This window comes from Rana temporaria, chromosome 2, assembly GCF_905171775.1.
Source record: "Rana temporaria chromosome 2, aRanTem1.1, whole genome shotgun sequence".
NCBI lineage: Eukaryota > Metazoa > Chordata > Amphibia > Anura > Ranidae > Rana > Rana temporaria.
The window spans coordinates 171,485,284-171,503,540 of NC_053490.1; the positions used below are offsets into that span (position 1 = coordinate 171,485,284).

Below are 18,257 nucleotides of genomic sequence, written 5' to 3' on the forward strand. Positions count from 1 at the left end.
TTATAAATTGTTAGCTGGGGGGAAAGCAGTGGAGGTTCCTGTATCCCAGAATGTACTGGGAAATAATAGAGAAAAATAAATAGTGTAAATAAATAAGTAATAAATAAAGTCTAACAATCTCAAGAAGGGCATCAAAACGTGAACACCTTTATGCAGGTATAATAAGGACTTTTAAGCGAATGCCCGCAATTCGTGGTAAAGAGTACGGAAATGTTCTACTTGACTATGGCATGCGCCCAATACCAATGCAACACCCTCCTCCTTTTCCGCTAGGCCATTCTTTCCATGATCATCTTGCCATGGCAAGTGTCAAAGAGGACAAAGTATACAAATTTATCTAGTAACATTTCTGCTATCACATCACAACCTAATCATACCTCAAAGCAGATAATTTCTGCTACATCACTTCCCCCTAGAAAAACAACACTTTTAAGGGCATTTAACAAGCATTCCTGATAATTTTGCAATGCTTCAAAAAAACAATAAAAATGCATCAAAAGCATGTCATAAAGGCTATAGGTGCATTATTAAAGATTGCTTCATTCTTCACATGTGGACGAGCCCTTACTTTCGGTTCCTGTGCCAATGGTCACCAATAAAAATAGAGGGGTTAATATTTCTCAAAAGGGACACCGCCATTAATAACCTCTCATCTCCATTGTTGATGTTTTATAGAATACTTTTGGTTTTGATTGGTCCAAAATATACATCTTTAATTGGTAAATACTGTGAATCACATTCTACAATCCATAGCAAACATCTTTAATTCTAATTCTTTAAAATTTACACTAAGTATATTAAAATGACCTTGTTATACACCTTGATAAACTGCGTGAAGCTATCAACAAAAGAGAAAAAACGGTGTAACGTTAAAATGTGGCTTAATAATATTTCATCTGCTTTATACATTGGTCATGTATATATCTCCATCCCAGGTTGTGTATGGATATGGCTGTATTAGGTGTCTTTAACAGGTATGTGAAATTCGTTTGGGTCTGAATACAAATTCAGACACAATTTTGGTTATTTATTAATGAAATAGTAACGCATAGTAACGAATTTCATTAAACCTCATTAAAATTAGTTTAGTTTATTCATTTTCGAATGAATTCTAAATTTTTAGAACAATTAGAATTCGGATCAGTTGAAAAATAATCTAACGATTAGAATTCTGTGTAAAGAATAGCTGGTTGTTAGGCAGCAGGCTGGGAAGCCGGCTGCTGCGTCCTTAACAACCGATGAGTCATCAGCTGTTAGCTGGCTTCGCAACTGACAGCTGAAATGTAAACAAAACAATGACAGCAATAGAAAATTCTTAAAAAAAATAGTGTGGGTCCCCTTGAATCTATACCAGACCATTATCTAAGTATGCAACCCAGCAGGCCACGGATGGGGGGATGAGTGAGCGCCCCCCACTTGAGCCATACCAGGCCACATGCCCTCAACATGGGGGGGGTGCTTTGGAGCACGGGGGGGGCTGACAGCTGATGAATCATTGGTTGTTAAGGATGCAGTGGCCTCCTTCCCAGCCCGCTGCTTAACAACCAGTTATTCTTCACACAGAATTTAAATCGGTCGATCATTTTTCGACCCATCTGAATTTGAATCATTCTAAAAATTTGGAATTAGAAAATTAATAAAAGAAACAAAAGGAAGCTAGCATAGATAGAGAACTAACTGTGTTCTCCTGCTTAGGGTGGTCAGAGACTGACAGGAACACAATGGATTTTAGCCAAAGGAAGCAATACAAAGAGAACAGGAATATTTCTCATACAAGAACATGGTACAGCAGGCACATATAAGAAATATGAAATGTGGGGTTTACATATTAAACATTTTTACTTCTGTCCCTGTTTCTGTTTAAGATGTGTCCCCCGCACTTGGTGTCCTGGGGACAACAATTTTACCAGACAGGTGGGAAATTGAGGTAATCTCTCCACAAACAAACAAAACAAAATGTTTTGGCTATAGATGCAGTTTAACCTCCCTGGCGGTCTTCCCGTGTCTGACACGGGGTTAGATTTTCTTGCTACGATCGGTAACCCCGTGTCAGCCACGGGCTTGCCTCGCTAGATCCACAGGCACAAGTTACTTACCTTGTCCCTGGATCCAGCGATGCCACCGCGCTGTGTGAGCGAGCGGGACCTCGCTCGATTCACACAGTGCCTCCGTGTGACGCCGATCTCCGTTCCCTGCGACGTTACGACGCACGGGGACGGAGAACGGCGCCAAATTCAAAAAAGTAAACAAACACCTTACATACAGTATACTGTAATCTTATAGATTACAGTACTGTATGTAAAAAAAACACACACCCCTTGTCCCTAGTGGTCTGTCCTGTGTCATGCATGTCATTTTATATAATAAAAACGTTTCTTTCTCCCTGCAAACTGTAGATTGTCCATAGCAACCAAAAGTGTCCCTTTATGTCAAAAATAGTTTTAGATCAGCTAAAAAACAGCGATAATAAATTATAATCACTTGCAGAATTGTGCGATAGCGATTTGTGGGGAAATTCGTCATAAAAAAAAAAAAATAATGACAGCAACAATTCTGCAACTGAGCAAATTTCAGTGATTTTGATTTGATTACATTATTGAATAATTTTTATTATAATTATATTATTATTTGTTATAATTATTTATTATATTATAATTTATAATTTTGTTTTTAAAAAAATGTCATACCCGGGATGCCTATTAGAAGCTTGTTTGGTCAGATTTAAGTGAGTTATTTCTAAAAATTACAGACCTACAATATAAAACGCCAAATTTCCTTGCAAATAATGGTACCGCTTTTAGCATGTTTTTTCTGACAGAATCATACCGCCAGGGAGGTTAACTATTCATGCTTTACACACAAATAATGAGTTTTACTTTTAGGTATGTATATATACTTTTCAAATCTCATTGGATTCAACTAAAAATACCATAACTATACCATATTGTTAAAAAAAAAAAAACTTTTGTGAAAATAAAGATCCTTATCCTGGTGGTTTAATTTTGTTAATTGGGCCTACTGTCTTAAGTAAAAAAGTTTTATAATTATAATTTGCAAACTATAATGCAGTAATACAATATAATATAATATAACAAACAGCAGTTACAGTAAGACCTCTTTGTAAATGACTCATGTGCAGACTTAGAACTCAAGTACAGATCCTGAGAGATACATATTCCCTTCAGTGGCTAAACTCTCAAGCATGTGCCAAAAATCTCTGTTTTGGCTGGACTAATTGATCCTTTAAGTAATGCAAGCCATAGAGGAATTTATTTTTTCCTTCCACCACAGGTGAAAAGAAATAAAATAGCTTGATTCCCCCATCAACTCGATTCCCCCATATCAGTACATCAGGACAGATCAATTTTCAAATATATAAACCATAGTTTGTAGAGTCTATAACGTTCACACTGTGGGTTAATTTACTAAGACCGGAGAGTGCAAAATCTGGTACAGTCTTGCATGGTAGCCAATCAACTTTTAACTTCAGCTTGTTCAATTAAGTTTTGACCAAAAAAAATGGTTTCTATGCAGAGCTGCACCAGATTTTGCACTCTCCAGTTTTAGTAAATCTAAATAATATACACTGATTTGGGTTCATTTTACAATAGAAATATAGCAGAATAAGATAATTTATTTGTAAAATACTAACTTGTTTTTCTAAAATTTTAATCTTTTTGTTTAGAAAAAAAAAACCTAGTGGTGATTAAATACCACCTAAGAAAAGGTCTATCTTAAGATGCAATGTTTGTATTACCGCTGACTTATTGTTGAACTTTTTGATCAACTACATTATGTAACTGCTCATTCGTACTTCCAATAAACTTTTGTAAACAAAAAAACAATAAAAAGTAATTGTTCTTCAAAGTGTGACAGTGCTAAAAACTGAAAAATGGCCTGGGCCAGAAGGAGATGAAAGTGGACTTTAGATGGTTAAGAAATCCCTCAGCAGGTCATTATTATTTTTATAGGGAAAACATCACCATGAAAGGGAAGCAAACAGAAAGGCCCTCGGGGGGGCGGGCATATATCTCCATACGGTAAGCAGATGGTTCCGAAGACAGAGGCCGCAGGGTAGGCAAACAGCTAGGGGTAGCTAGGCCTGAGAGACTGGGAGAGAGAAGAGCTCCATTGCCTCCCTGACACCCAAAAAGGCAAGCAACAGCGGGTGCAGCATCCACGGCATGGGAGTGCCTCCCAGAGCCTGGGTTCCTTCTCTAACCTTTTTTCTGCTCCAACATCAATAGTGTCAGCGGCCCTGAGGACAGACTGACTGGGAGCCCAGAGGACAAGGATGGGCGAGAGGTGCAGACAGTCAGGGATCCGCTGGAAGGAGTAGAGAACCCCTGGATCAAGAAGGTGAATGGACCCTGCCCACTGCTGGCCATCATAAATGTCTTACTGCTGGCATGGAAGGTAATGGGCATCATACACACTTACCCGCAGGCAAAGACTGGGCCAGGGGGCAGAGGAGAGACTGCAGACAGGGACATGGCTAGGGATCTCTCTGTCCTGTCCCTCCTCGTCCCCCGCTCTCTCTCTCCCACCCTTATCCTTATAAAACACTCTAAGGCCTCGTACACATGACCATTTTCCTCGATAGAATCCATCAAGAAACTTGGTGGGAGAGCTTTTTTGCCGAGGAAAACGGTCGTGTGTACGTTTTTCATCGAGGAAACTGTTGAGGAACTCGACGAGGAAAAAAGAGAACAAGTTCTCTTTTTCCTCGACGGGAGTCTCAATTTCCTCGTCGGGCTGGTTTTTGATGAGAAACGCGAGCGTGTGTATGCTAAAAAACCCACGCATGCTCATAATAAAGTATGAGACGGGAGCGCACCTTCAGTAAAAGTAGCGTTTGTAATGGAGATTAGATATGTGCATTCCCGTTCGTACGAATGTTATTTTCGTACAAAAATGTTCATTTTCGTACCCGCGGTATAATGTGTACATACGAAAAAATGAAAGCATCAAAATATGAAAACTACGGGATTACAAATGAGCCGCATAACGAACAACCGCAAATACGAACGAACGATCCGACGAAAATACGACAAAACGAAAACGGCAAAAGAACGAAAATGACATCTATAACAAAAGATTTGCATTCTGTATTTTGTTTGAATCCTTTTTCTGTTCATATTTTCAGTCGTATGTTCATATGACATCTATAACAAAAGATTTGCATTCTGTATTTTGAATTCCTTTTTTCTGTTCGTATTTTGGATTCAAAATACAGAATGCAAATCTTTTGTTATAGATGTCATATGAACATACGACTGAAAATACCAAAAGAAAAAGGATTCAAAATACAGAATGCAAATCTTTTGTTATAGATGTCATTTTCGTTTTTTTGAATGGGCAGTGAGTGTAGTTAGTGAAGCAGCTTCTCTTTTGTGCTGAGTAGTACAGTAAAGCCAAATAAACTTTTCTGTGGATTTTCATCTGAAGGGAGATCAGTTGGCCAGACTTTTGAACCCAAAAATGGTTTTCTGATGGAGTTTAAAAACTAACAAATTTTCTGAGAACGAACGGAAAACGATAGTTTTTATGTTTGTTGTTAAAAAAGTCTGACCAAGTGTATGGGGCTTAACAATAGTTAATATGGATGAGCCGCGTGTTGAAAGTGCCGCGAATCCCGCGATATATTTACGAAAGTACAAAATGACGAAAATCCTTGTTCTGTTCGTATTTTCTGTCGCACGTTCATATGACATCTATAACAAATTGTTATAGATGTCATATGAACATACGACTGAAAATACGAACAGAAAAAGGAATTAAAAATACAGAATGCAAATCATTGACGAAAATTCACGAAAATTATTGTCTAACAAGTAACGAACATGAATTAAACAGAATAATGAACCATCCCGCATGTACGAAAATAAAACGGTAACAAAAATACGAAACGATCGGAATACGAAAAAATCTCTTCGTACGAAAAACGAACGGTAACGAACAGGAAAACGGGCGTCTTACGAAAAACGAACGTAAACGAACCTACGGAACGATACGAAACGGAACAAAAAAAACCCACATTTTTTTCTGTGCACATGTCGAATGGAGATAACACATTTTTCACGATGTAACAGACTGAAAAGTGCAAATTGTCTCTTACCAAACTTTTACTTAACACGCAGTAACATGAGATTAGCAAAAGCAGTGGAATCGAACTTCCCCTGCCATTGTATGTGTTATACGTCACCGCGTTTGAGAACGAGGAGATTTTGTCTTGACCGTGTGTACTCAAAGCAAGCTTGTCAAGTTCCTCGACAAGCCTAACAAGGAACTCGTCGAGGAAAACGATGTGTCTTTTCCGACGAGTTCCTCGTTCGTGTGTACAAGGACTAACAGATTGACCTCCCCCATTTATGCTTATATTAGATCATTCAGTTTTATTTTTTCCTGGGGGGGTTGCAAAAAGCTGGTTTTGCCTAGGGCGCAAAATAGTCTAGCACTGGCCCTGTGGACAACCATGATGAATAACACAACACAGTCTTTGATTCAAATCCCAGTCAGTACTCTATCTGCATGAAGATCGAATGTTCTACCTGTGCTTGCCAAGGTCTACATAGGTCATGGGTGGTTTCTTCCCACACTCCTAAGACATGCTGGTAAGTTAATTGGCTCCTGTCTAAATTGGACATATGTATCTATGCATGATTGATAGAGGGATTTTAGATTGAAAGCTCATTGAGGGCAGGGACTGATGTGAATTTACATGTAAAGCATTCCATAATTTGTTCACCCTATAGTAATCCCTATAGTACACAGTATACCGTGTTCTCAGACGTGACCCTATTGCTGCTTTCCTCAAAAGCTCCAGAATTGTGTCTTAAATTAGTTAAATTACTGATATTATGCCACAGCTTATTAAGTGTCTGAGGCAGCATAAAGTAAAGAAACAAAAGCAGTTTTTGAAGATTTCTCAGTCTATACAGCACCATGATTGCCTTAAAAATGTGACAGGCTTATTATATTTTCCTTCTAATTATAGTTTTCTCATAAGCTACATAGCTGGTTAGAAATCATTAAATATGGTATCTTTTGTGCACGCTGAAATATTTCATTTCGGAATTTCGTTTTCGTCCAGAAAAATAAATGTATTTAGTTACTCCCGAAATTTGTTTTTATTTATTTCGTTTTTCGTTGGAAATTGAATTTGTCCGAAAATCCGAACGAATTAAGGTTGAATCTGTCATTGAAGGCTTATGGTGTCTGTCGAATGTTCAATGAAGATTCAACGGAGCAGCGAGACTGTACGACGCTGCAATCATATTTTTCCGGTCGATTGTTCCGCCTACAAGCTATAGTAGAATTCTAATGTTGTATGACTAGTGATAATTATATGTATTAATTATTATTACTAGTCAACCAACATTAGAATTTTTCTATAGCCTATGGGCCGAGCATTTGACCAGAAATGTATGATTGCAGCGTCGTACAGTTTAGCTGCTTCGTCGAATCTTCTTAGAACTATCAACAGACACCATAAGCCTTCAATAACAGATTCGACGTTTGTATGTTTTTCGATGCTTTGTCGAATCTTCGTCGTTCATGTTGAATTGTCAAGTTAGTTCTAGCTATTTTACTGCTCCTCCTCTTTGATAACAATCAGCCAATAAAATTCATCATCATCATTATTTTTATTTTACTTCCCCCACCCAATTCCAGCAGCGATCGTTTCTCTCTATACTGTCTAATCTTTTCTCTTTATAATGTCGAAACTTTTCTCTCTATGTAGAATAATCTTGGACTAATAGAGTTAAGGTTAGGCACATTCGACCAACGAAAACTAAAATAAAGCATTTGTTTATATCGGATCTTTCGGTTTTTCGTATTCGGTGCGTTCTTTTTCTTTTGTTAAAACGTTAAGGAAAATACCTGAAATTTGGACGAAAATGCATTTGGACGAAAACGAATGCACATGTGACATGTCTGGTATCTTTACTAAATTATATTATCATTAATATCTAGGTAACAAAATGTCCGGGAACTAGTTCCATAGGCTATAAGGACATAGATGGACTTGGTGAAATAAAATATATTATTATTACATTGGTTTTAGAGTTGCAGTTCCCGTGGTTATGTAACACATATTGTTCAAAGAAACATAGATAACATTCTACAAAGCAGCATGCTGAAAGCCCGTTGTCCCTGGGGATGGCGTTTTCAGTCTTTTACTAGTGAGTAAAGTAGCATGTTTCCACTGAATCTGTCAGTGCCTGGATTAACAATACAATGTAATGTTATATTCAACATCAGCGTGGACATTATGAATAACTTATCTGTATTGTCCATGCACAGATATGTCAACAATTCATGCTTCTGTTTCAAAAGAAGACACTTAAAAAAAAAACACATATTTTCCACTGTTGATTACTTGGCAATGCAAAAGCCAAATTAAAAAAATAAGTAATTTCTACATTACTACAATCTGCAACCTTAAAGTCTTGCTTTACTTGTGAAAGATTCCCTTCCTGTAACCTATTACTGTAAGGTAACTTGTTATGGAAATGCTCCAAGTATTACATTTGCTAGGCATGAACAGTTTGTGGCAGACTGACCATATGATTAGGTAGGTTTCATACAAAGAATGTATATTTATTTTAGAATAAGTCTAAGCTCAAGGGGAAATGTGACTGATAGTAAAGATATTTACAGTACATCTCCTTAAAGAAGCTTTTATATCTTGTATACATTTTTTTGCAATTGTATTTTGTATATATTTCATACAAGTCAAAAGAGACAAGCTATGTTTCCATTTCAGTAACATAGCTAATTCCCTATAGCATTGTATGGCAGCATTGTGATACACAGCTTACAGTGCTAATCCTCTTATGTAATATCTGATCCCAGTTCAGCAGTCTACATGACTTGTCTAGGATTATAAATGGCTTCCTCTTTGCTTTAACCTCTATGTCAAGTTTTGTATATTTACAGTACTTGCCCTTCTCCTTCCTCTTAGATCATAGCACATCATTCCTGACGTTATTTCAATGCATTAAAATTACTTACTAAATGTATTCCTAGAGGCAGTGTACAACTCATACAAAGGCTTTACTTAATGAATGAGCGTATTATTTTCTAAAACAATACAAACGACATAAGAGCCCTTTTTTTTAAACACATGGTTACATTTTTACTCCCTTAATTTTGTTATGCAAGTTGGATAAAATCATCATCCATGCATTCTAGCATTTGGAGAAAAAAAAACTGTGAATTAAATAAACATCCATTAATAATAATTGTATCCCAGTTTATAAACACATCACACATTAATAAAACCCAAAAAATATATGCTGTGATCTATTCAGTTAGTACTTATTTATTATCAATAAAAAACTGCAAAGTGCTACCTGTAGGATCCAACTGCATAAAACCAAAATCATAAATATAAGAGAGGGGCTCATATATTGTTATTATTAATGATCATATAATAAGACAGGTAAACAGGATAATGACATGGATGATATAAAATAATAAAATTAAACCATGACTATGGTATATCCCTTGATTTTTTCTGAGTTATTCAAGCATTTCTGTTATGACGATCAATGGTTGGGTGTAATATACTCCCAAAGTAACCAATTGATAAATGAAAAAGGGCAATCACATTTAATTTAAATGTCTTATATATTCCAGATGTACTATCAAAGTTGTTGGTAGTGCCACAATGACTATTAGATACATACATATATATTTATACATTTATATGGTAGAAGCATAAATTTCACAAATTTACCAGAACCAATTAATAAATTAAATCGAGCAAACACATTTAATTGAAATCTCTTATACTGTATATTCCAGATGTACTATCCAAGTTGGTATTCGCGCCACAATAACTATTAGATACATACATATACATGTAAACATTTATATGATAAAAGCATAAATTTCACAAATTTATCATAATCTTACAAGTAACAGAGGAAAATTCTGCCTTTCTTACCTTAAATGTATTGATTGGCACATCAATGATGATGTGAAGGACATCTCCCAAAGCTAAACTGGCAATCAGTAAATTGGTACCATTTCTCATACTTTTATCTGTAAAGATGATCCTTAAAAGTGTTGTATTACCAATGATGCCCACTATGAATATCAGGCATGACACCACTGTGGTAATATATTTGAATGTGTCCTGAATCCTAGCTTGTCTATCACACATTGGAGTCAATTTTCTTTCACCAGCAAAACCTTTGTTTGAAAATGCGGTGTGGTTAAACATCTTAGTATTCAAAGTCCTGAAATCAGCTGACTTTGCTGTCGTGGGCACGCTTCCCAAATATGAAAGTCCTTCATTAGGTAATGGCTGAAGGGATGGACCATTCTCTTCTCCAAAAACTGCAACTGCAGACAACAGCAGTAACATCAAACCTGCGGACTGCTCTGTGATCTGCATGGTGCTTTAGGTTAAAAAATGCTATTTCTTTTATATAAGCAGGTGTACAGAAGGATAATCGATCAGTATATCCAGGCAGGACCTGAGCAAAATGACAAGAGTGTAACTGTATTATAACCTAATCTTTTATTTTATACTTTTATTTTATTATTTTAAACTAAATTATAGAATAAAAATTCCAAACCATTTATAAGACAATCAAGGATTTTAAGTGTGCCACTAGGAAAGTAAAAATCACGTTACACATATATTTTTTTTTTATATATATATACCTTTTATATAATAAAAATATCTAACTTTTATTTTTTTTTAATCTTTATTTTGGGTACATGTAACATAGTCCTTGCTTACTTGTGGCACATTTAAAATCCAAATGTCCAATGTCAAATAAATATGATTTGGTCTTTGTTCATAAATGGTGGTCCCAGGAAAGGACATGCATGACATTTTTTATTTTGCTACTTTGTGATTTAACCTATAGCATAATAATTCTATTAATGTGCAAAACAAGGCTTAAACTTAAAATCTAGCAACAAAATAAAAAAATAAAACAGTATTTAAACAAGAGCAATGTAATAATTTCATTAATATATATCATTTTTATAACACAAAATATTGTTTTATTTCATTTGTGTTAAAAACTAAACACATTTTAACAAATAGGCATACAAATTATGATATCATTATAATAATAATAAAAATAATGCGTGATACATTATTGCCTTGAATAGTTAGCTATATAAGTATTAGATACATGTATGTACAAATAATATTGCTATTGATTTCTGCATATTAAATCATTTACAGGTAAACATTTACTGTATATATTACTCTGCAATTTACCTTAAAAAAGTATTGTCAGGTAAAAAAATGCTAAATTCTAAATAAAATAAAAGGCACATTTAAAACAAACGTATTTGAACATATTTAAAAAAAGTGAATACAATTAATTGTTATTTACCTTATTATTTGTCCTGCTACTAGTAAGGAATGATGAAAAGTAGGGAATTTAAAGGTTCATAAATTGCACTTTGTAAGTTGTCCTCTGCACAGAGTCTCCTGTAACATCTCAGTGGACATCAGTGAACATATGAGACCTTTCCTTGGTATGTGCATGTGTCTGAAATCCACTAGTCAAATACTTGTACATCGGTCACTGGCAGACCCCGCCTGCTCCCTCCTACAAAGCAGCAACCTTTTTCTCCCCTATCCCTGTCCCTTGCTGGCTGTCTGGACAGCATCACTGCAACAGATCACAAACTGGGCTATCACTGCAGACAAACCTGGCTCCTAAAAATCTCAGTTTAGAGACTTTTGTTTTGGTTTGTAAATATTTGATGTGAAATGTGCACTTTATCTTGTGAACTGAATAACCCTTCACATATATGTCATAACATCAGACATGAGCGTTCCTAAAATACTACAGAGCGGCAACAGTTTACAAACCACATCTTAAAAACGTAAAAGTTAATTTAAGATTTCCTTTCACGTGTTTGAAAAAAAATTAAAAATGTTTATTTGCGCAGTGTCTGAATCAAGGCAACAATGTGATATTAAATTCAGACTTGGTCCAAACTGGGCCATGTTGAATAATGTATATATATATATATAGAGCAGAAGGGCTTTAATTCCATCTCCCAAATATAGAAGAAAAGCATGTTAGGGAAAAGGATCATAGAGAGCAAATATGTCTAAATGTTTGAAACTTTATAATACAAGACCCACAGATTTTCTACTGGTCGTTAAGTTGCATCTGAAATCACACTAGTGCGAACAAAGCCTTACTTTATGAAAGACGTATATTTAAAAAAGTAAAAGCAAATACTGTAGTGTTGCTGCCTGCGGTACAATGTCAAATCAAGTTCACTTTCATATACAATTGATTATAAATTATGTTCTGGTTTAGAAACGTATTCTTTTAAATTTTAAAGTGGCGCTATGGGAAAAATAAAAGTGACATATATGATGCTGTCACCGGCAAAATCACAGCGGTTTTTGTTTTTACGAGTCCTCGTATAACATAGTTTAATACCTTTTGATCTTGCTGTAGCTTTATTACCTAGAAGATCTGATGTTTTTAATTTACTGGTTGACAACACTGTTTATTCTGCAATGAAACCACAAAGCAGCATTGTCACCTTGTAGACAGGGTAGTCTTAAGTAGACATGTAGCTTTCAATTGGCTTTAAAGTGCAACAAACCTTCTGTAAAAAAAAAAAAAATGTGAGCAAGTCGCGTTCTATTGCAGAAGAAACTTGCTCTGTCTGTTCTGCAATAAAACAAACTTACCCACCTGCTCACAGTCTTCTGTTATGGCTAGTTTCACACTCGAGCGGGTCCAGAATGCTTGAAAAAAATCATGCATTTTCTCGGCCCACAGGCAAAATGTTCGTCTCTTTAGCAAACAGGCATGGATGCCATTCATTTTTATGCAACATTCATGCGACAAATTGTATGATACAGTGACACCATCTGACACCATGTGACACCATGTGACACCATGTGGCATAATTTGAAAAAAGAGCCAGGGACTGTTTTCCCTGCGTTTTTGCGGGTTTTGAAGTTAATGGGCTGCCTACCCGCAAACCGCAGGTAGACATCAGAGGGATCCAACAGTCGTGTTGGTAAAATAGAGGTTAGCATTTTATGAAGTGTAGTTCAGCTTTAAAGGGGAAGCTCTGCCTCTCTGCCTCCTCCGCCACCCTGTTGGGGGCGGGGGAGATTACCCAGTTTTGATAGGTACCTGCTCATACTTCCTGCTGAGTTTGCTGCAGCCAGCCCATTGAAAAAGTGCAAGGAGGATATTTGCCAGCACACCACGGAACGACGTAAATAGCGTCCAAACGGATGATTTATTGCATGATCACAATACAAGGAGAGTGCAACGTTTTGGAGCCATGCAGGACCCCTTCATCAGGCATGTCATCACATGGCTGACGAAGGGGCCCTGCGTGGCTCTGAAACGTTGCACACTCCTTGTTTTGTGATCATGCAATAAATCATCCGTTTGGACGCTATTTACGTAGTTCCATGGTGTGCTGGCAAATATCCTCATTGTGACTTGTACCAGTATCCAGCTGGTTGTTGCTACAGCACCCACATTCGAGAACACACCCAGGAATATGTGCGATGGGAATATGAAGTATGCATTGAAAAAGTGCATCGCGATTCGTGAAGGCGCAGTCAGAAACCGGCATTGAAGCAGCAAGGCTTCACTACTGATTTTCCTTAACCAAGATGGCGATTCAAGAAGCGGCTTGGGTGAGGACCCTGCGGGATCCCTGGACAGGTAAGTGCTCTAATAGTTAGCAGTTACAGTATTTTTTGGTGGGAGGACTGGAGCTTCGCTTTAAGCATTTAAGCCCAACTCAGCATGTACAGACATTTTTTTTCTTTCATTTGGAAAAAAATAATTTACATTTTTGAGCAGCCCTGGCACAGTTATTTTAGTTGTTCCAACCTCTGTAACTGTCAGGCCTCGTACACACGGCCTAGTTTCTCGGCAAAAACTAGCAAGAAGCTTACTGTTTTGTTTTTTTTTTTGCCGAAGGAAACCGGTCGTGTGTACACTTTTCAACGAGGAAACCGCCGAGGATCTCGTCGGGCCAAAAAGAAAGCATTTCTTTTTTTTTTCCTCAACGGCAATGGAAAAATTTTGCTCGCCGAGATCCTCGGCGGCTTCACAAGGAACTCGACGAGCAAAACGATGTGTTTCGCCCATCGAGTTCCTCAGACGTGTGTACGAGGCTTCACTTTTGTTGAACACTTGTAGGTAGATTCAGTAAGAGTTAGGCTGGCTTATCAGTAGATAAGCCGATGTAACTCAGAATCTACACGACTTATGTTTAAGTGTATGCTCAAACAGAGATACGCTTAAACATATCTATGATACGACGGCTTGCGCCATCCTATCTTAGATTGCAATATTTCGGATAGCCGCTAGGTGGCGCTTCCATTGCGGTCGGCGTAGAATATGTAAATTAGTAGATACGCCGATTCACGAACGTACGCCCGGCCGATGCAGTACTTTTACGCTGTTTACGTTGGAGATAGGCCGCCTAAAGTTAGAGCTTAGCCCTACATGGAATAGTAATGTTAAGTATGGCTGCCGTTCCCGCGTCGAAATTCGAAATTTTACGTTGTTTGCGTAAGTCGTCCGTGAATCGGGATTTACGTAGTTTACGTCCACGTCAAAATCAATAGGCCTGTGCGGCGTACTTAGCCGCAATGCACACTGGGAAATGTAGGCGCCCGGCGCATGCGCAGTAAGAAAAAACTTCAAAAACGTAAGGTCAAGCCTTATTAACATAAAACACGCCCCCCTTACACACATTTGAATTTGGCGCCCTTACGCCCGCCCGCTTTAGGCTACACCGCCGTAACATAGCAGGCAAGTACATTGTGAATCATGTACTTGCCTCGCTAACTTATGGCGGCGTAGCTTAAATGCCTTAAGCTACGCCGCCGCAAAGTTGCGGCAACGTACGTGAATCTAGGCATTGGTCTACATGGAAACATTTTGAAAAATATAAATAAATACTGAATTCTATTAGTTCAAGGGTTAACCCTATGATTACCATAATACAATATTCTTTTTGCAGTTGTGGGCCTTTAATCCTGATATAAATGTTTATAAACGTGATATAAATGTTTTGAGCTTATGAATTTAAAATGCATTTTTTACGTTTCTAGGTCATTATTACCAAAAGAGCCTTATTTATTTAAAACACACCTCATCAGAACGTGTAAGTAATTTTGTTCCAGCTAAGGGTAATAAAGAATGGCCTATGGGAAGCAAACATGTCATATATATTTTAACCGTTATAGAGACTGCAGGCTGACACAGCCGATTGTATGCTATTTGATATAGTACTACACCTTAGAATGTTATTAAAGGCAGAGTTGACAAACACTAAATGTATTTAGCTGATTTGCACTGTAATTAATAACACTATTTCAACACATTTTATAATACATTTTCTTGTCTTGTGCCCAGAATATGTTGGTGGCATTCTGCCTTGTGGGCTATATAGACTGCATGTTAAATGAAGCTGAATAAGACTATTGTAGTGCAGTGCTGTGTCTTAAAAGACACAGAAAGGAATGTCAGTGAGGATATACAACCCCTGGGGTGTAGATTGATATCTGCATGTGTCTTTTAGCAACCAAAGGAACATTGTGATGATTCTCCACAGTTATATATTTGTGTTAAACTTTCTTTTTCTGTGAATGAAAAGCGTCAAAGATTAGGATGTGCTGAGCAACTGACTTGTGAATGCCCCAGTTGCAAATTTTAAGCTAGCCATTGTGTTGTAATTAAAACGTAGAATACAGTTTTAAAATTAGCAGATTTTAAAACCACTAAATACAGCCAATGGACACCATTTTCTTGCATTGGGAAATAGACTATGATGGAGTCCAGAAAAACTAGACTGTAAATATTCTTGTCTGTGCCTTTCTAAAATGTCAGCACAGAAAACACTATTATTGCATATCGGACCTAATAAAAAATATATAATCCCGATAGATAAAATCAAATAGAAGCTTTAACGTCTTAGCATAATTTCAAAAATACTTTTTACAGCCCAATTAAATTTTCAGTTTAAATCAGCTAAAAACATTTGTCATGTATTAAAACAAAAACTGTAAAAAGTAGTTCAGTTTGTTTTCTTTAGAAAACAGCCGCATTCTAAGTAGAAAAGTATGTCCTCTTCTTTCTTGCTGTAGAACAGTGTTTCTCAACTCCAGTCCTCAAGTCCATGTTTTCAGGCTTTCCATTATGTTGCACAGGATATTTGATCAGTTTCACTGCCTTAGTAATTACCACAGCCATTTAATCTGAGGGAAATCCTGATAACACGACCTGTTGGGGCACCTTGAGGACTGGAGTTGAGAAAAACTGCTGTAAAAGACTATTTTGTAGCTAAATTTGAAGGATTGTCAATGAACTGTAAATAGCGCAGGCTGGTTTTTACCTTTTTATCGGATCTGCAGTCCTTCCTTAAAGGGGTTGTAAAGGTACAATTTTTTTCCTAAATAGCTTCCTTTACCATAGTGCAGTCCTCCTTGACTTAACTCATCCTTCGATTTTGCTTTTAAATGTCCTTATTTCTTCTGAGAAATCCTCACTTCCTGTTCTTCTGTCTGTAACTACACACAGTAATGCAAGGCTTTCTCCCTGGTGTGGAGTGTCGTGCTCGCCCCCTCCCTTGGACTACACAAGTGTCAGGACACTCTCTACGTTACAGATAGAGAAAGGAGCTGTGTGTTAGTGGGCGTCCTGACACTTCTGTAGTCCAAGGGAGTTATTTAGGAAAACATTTTTTTTACCTTTACAACCCCTTTAAGCTCAGTGGGTTGTTTGGGTTTTGCTCCATTACTACAGGGCATGCTCCAGAAAGCAGTGTGGGAATGTCAATTCCAGAGTTATGATTATTTATCTGATCAAACCAATCATCGGGGTCCTTGGTCAGAGGTGTGGTTTGGGAGATGATAAATATTTAGTGGCGTATTCCCAGAGTGTTTTTCCCCTGGAATTTCCTGGAAAAGACGTGTATTTGGAATGTCTCTACACTTGGACCTGGCCTCAACCTAGTGAATGTGCCAGGGCCCAAGGACTTTAGCTAGCTGCTGGGGTGGATATCTGGAGGAAGCTGGGATGGAAAATGTATGTTTTCCTAAAGATTGTTGCATAGGATGTAAGTAGAAGTTGTCATTTGGACAATGTTAGAAAAATGTATTAAAGTGGTTGTAAATCTCATACATGAGAAATTAAAGTGTACTAGCATGAATTCCAAGCACTGAGTGTAGTTCCTCTCTGATCTCTCTACTATCTGCTTGAGCTACTTCTGCCAGTTTTTTCCAACACAACAGCCTCCCGGGACACAACTTACCTGCTTCTAGCACACAGTAGGTTACCCATAACTATAGCTGCTCACAGCAGTTGACTTGTAGCTATAGCTCTGTGTATTTTTCTATGAGCTTGTAAGTCTGTGTATAGGGTAATGTGTAAATTCTGTCCAATCAGCTATCAGATATCTGTGAATTCTGTACTCTAGCTCGGCAATATGTGTGACATCAGATCCCCACCCCCTGTTGCTAGAGCTGAAAAACAATCCTATTGGCACTTTGGACATTTATCAGGATGGTACAAGAATTGATGACTATTTAAATATTATCTTTTCCCTGTCCATGCGCTATTTGTGGTGACACATAGGGCCTGATTTACTATGCTCTGTGCGCTGCGCTGGTTCATGCGTTAATTAGTACTCCGGGTGGAGGCTTAATTGGGCGCATGAACCAGCGTAGCAGCCGGCGCATTGAAAGTAATATGTAAAGCCGCGCCGAACTCCCTATAGAAGTCTATGGGAGAAATCAAAAGTGTTCATTTTAAAGGCTAATCTGCAAGTTTTGTCCTAAAAAGTGTTTGGGGACCTCAGTCCTGTCCCAGGAAACATGTATCAATGCTTTTTTTATTTTTTAAAACGGCCGTTTTTTCGGGAGCAGTGAAATTAATAATTCTTAAAGTGAAACAATAAAAGTGAAATATTCCTTTAAATTTCGTACCTAGGGGGGGTGTAATGTCAGCATGTGAAATAGCGCATTTTTCCCGCACTTAGAACTCCCCCTGCACAAAATGACATTCAGAAGGAAAAAAGTCATTTAAAAATTCACACACGGCTATAATGAATTGTCGGCTCTGACAATTCTAAAGGGATTCATTCATAAAACAAACAAAAAAATGTGTAGGGGTTCCCCCAAATTAAATTACCAGGCCCTTCAGGTCTGGAATGGATATTAAGGGGAACCCCGCCGTAAAAACCAAAAAAAAAAAAGACGTGCGGTTCCC

General features: G+C 37.4%; 1 protein-coding gene across 1 annotated transcript in view; it reads right to left on the bottom strand.

Annotated features, from left to right (window-relative positions):
* Positions 1–11,565, bottom strand: part of EDNRB (endothelin receptor type B) — a 33,363-nt gene extending 21,798 nt beyond the window's left edge. Inside the window, exons 1-2 of the mRNA XM_040341425.1 lie at positions 11,370–11,565; positions 9,956–10,490 (exon numbers count right to left, since the gene is read on the bottom strand). Of these exons, the coding sequence (XP_040197359.1) occupies positions 9,956–10,408 (453 nt within the window). The 5' untranslated portion in view covers positions 10,409–10,490; positions 11,370–11,565. The remainder of the gene's footprint in view (positions 1–9,955; positions 10,491–11,369) is intronic.
* Positions 11,566–18,257: the final 6,692 nt, after the last annotated feature.